This window comes from Elephas maximus, chromosome 7 (assembly GCF_024166365.1).
Source record: "Elephas maximus indicus isolate mEleMax1 chromosome 7, mEleMax1 primary haplotype, whole genome shotgun sequence".
NCBI lineage: Eukaryota > Metazoa > Chordata > Mammalia > Proboscidea > Elephantidae > Elephas > Elephas maximus.
In genome coordinates this window covers 113,538,654-113,541,205 of record NC_064825.1, presented here as the reverse complement: position 1 = coordinate 113,541,205, position 2,552 = coordinate 113,538,654, and the positions used below count along the sequence as shown (strand labels likewise).

Sequence of the window (2,552 nt, the reverse complement as noted above, 5' to 3'; positions counted from 1 at the left end):
TGAATTAATGTGGTGAGGCTCCATTTTTCAAGGTGCAAGAAGCTTAACTTGATTAAGTTCTTGATGGAGAACTTGTACTTGTGTGCTGGCTTTCTAGCCACCATTTTGGATCATGAAGCGACTTTGGGAATGTAAACAATGTTCCAAATAAAATAGGCAGTAAGGAGTCTAAAGACCTAAGACAATAATGCTAGCATACGACTCAGAGGCTACCTGTCTCCAGAAATATTTTTTTATCTGATAACAAAATAAAACAAAAATTCTTTTTTTAGACCAGTATATATTTTTCTTTTTTGCAAGAAATGACACTAAGTGATAAACTAAGAATGAGAATGAACTGTTTACGTGGTATGTCCTAGTCTTCTCGTTTCAATCATTACCTCTAGGAATTTCAACCCAGCCAGATGTCTAACAAGAAAATTTGAAATTTAGTGTTCAGGACTAGCGTAAAGTGTGAAATCTAACCCAGCAATATCTTATAGTACTTCAAGGATTTTTTAAATGGTAGCATAACACTTTTACTTCCCCAGTTTTTGTTTCCGTATTGCTTTTCTCAAGGCCTTTTTCACATCTTTGTTTCTGAGGCCATAGATCATGGGGTTCAGCATGGGGATCACTGTGGTATAAAACACAGCCAACATTTTACCCTGCTTTACAGACTCCTCTGTGGGGCGTCTCAAATGCATACAGAAGAGGGTCCCATAGAAGATGGTGACCACGGTGAGGTGGGAGCCACATGTGGAAAAAGCCTTTTTTCTGCCCTCAGCAGAATGGCTTCTGAGGATCGTAACAAGAATGAACATGTAGGATGTGAGGATGATCAGGAGGGACTGAACATTGCTGTAGCCAGCTACTATGTACATGGACAACTCTTTGCTATAGGTGTCAGAGCATGCCAGCTTGATAAGAGGGGGGTCAGCACAGTAGAAATGGTTAATTTCATTAGCACCACAGAAGGACAGGTTGTAGGTCCTCAAGGTTTCCATCACACTTAGGAGGAAGCCATAGACATAAGGGGCAATGACCAGGCGGACACAGACACTCTTGGTCATCTTGCTACTGTAGAGCAGTGGGTTACAGATAGCCATGTAGCGGTCATATGCCATGACAGACAACATGCAGTGCTCTGTAAGGACCACAGCAATGACAACATAGCATTGCATCAAACAACCTGCGTATGAGATGGTCTTCTTCTGTGATAAGAAATTCTCTAGCATTTTGGGAGTGACATTCGTGGAGAAACAGAGATCTAACACAGACAAACTTGAGAGAAAAAAGTACATGGGAGTGTGAAGTCGGGAATCTACTCTGATTAAAACAATCATGCCCAGGTTTCCTATCACAGTGACTATGTAGACCACAAGAAACAGTGCAAAGAAGGCAACTTGCAGCTCCAGGTGGCTTGTTAGACCCAAAAGAATAAATTCTGTCACTTCAGTGTAGTTTCTTCTGGACATGTCTTTGTCTCATACGTGAGGCTTTGGTTTTATTGTCTAAGGAGAGATATGGAAGTATGTCTTAATCATTGAAACCTTGGTTAAATATTGCACCTTATGTAAAAGTTCCAGGAAACATTCACAAAATTTGTTCACATGTTAGACTAGAAAGCAAGCAGAAGCAAATTTGAAACAATTAGATTTTATTGAGTCTGTATTTTGTGATCACACTATAAAATTAACTCATAAAATTTAAAAGTTGGAAAATTAAAAAAAATTTCAATAACATTTCTAAGAAATTAAAATAACAATTTATAAATCATTAGAACTGAATCATAATTAAAATTATATCATGTTATTTTTTTTTATGTCATAGACCTATATCAAAATGTTTGATTCTTTGAAAGTGATATTTATAATGCAATGTATAGCCTTAAACATGTGACTAAGAAAGAAGTCTGGTAAAGAGGGTTTTAAAGGATTCCCTGTGTTTAAGTCAGCTTCCCTACGTGTTCCCTTAACAAAAGTCAGCACACATACTGAAAGAAATTTCCCCATTCCACAATCAAAAAAAAAAAAAAAAGTTGCCATCGAGTCAATTTTGACTCAAAGCAACCCTATAGGACAGAGTAAAACCGCCTCATAGATTTCCAAGAAGTGGCTGATGGATTCGAACTGCCAAACTTTTTTTGGTTATCAGTCAACCTCTTAACCACTGCACCACTAGGGTTCCCTTTCCACAAAAGGGGGCAAGAAAGAACCTGCACACTGGAATTAAGACCATATTTTCTCTGGCCTTCTAACTTAATCCTCTGCACTGAAGAGAAAAAAAAAAATAGCCATCATATAGATTCCAACTCATGGTAACCATGTGTAGACCTGCACTCTGTAGAATTTTGCAAAGACCTTCCTTCCATGGCACAATGGGTTGGATTCAAATTGTCAGTTTCTGGTGAGTGAAACATTCCTGTGCTTGAGTTGATTACTACTGAGAGCTACCCCATGTATTACAGAACAGAACTCTTCCATGGGGTTTTCTTGGCTATAAACTTTTCTGAAGCAGATTGCCAAAACTTTTCTTCCATGGGGCCAGTAGGTGAGTTTGAAGTGTCAACC

General features: G+C 38.4%; 1 protein-coding gene across 1 annotated transcript; it reads right to left on the bottom strand.

Moving 5' to 3' along the window:
• Positions 1-518: 518 nt before the first annotated feature.
• LOC126080745 (olfactory receptor 1030-like) lies at positions 519-1,457 on the bottom strand. Its single transcript, XM_049891922.1, has one exon. The coding sequence runs from the start codon at positions 1,455-1,457 to the stop codon at positions 519-521; it is 939 nt and encodes a 312-aa protein (XP_049747879.1).
• Between the last annotated feature and the right edge of the window lie 1,095 nt (positions 1,458-2,552).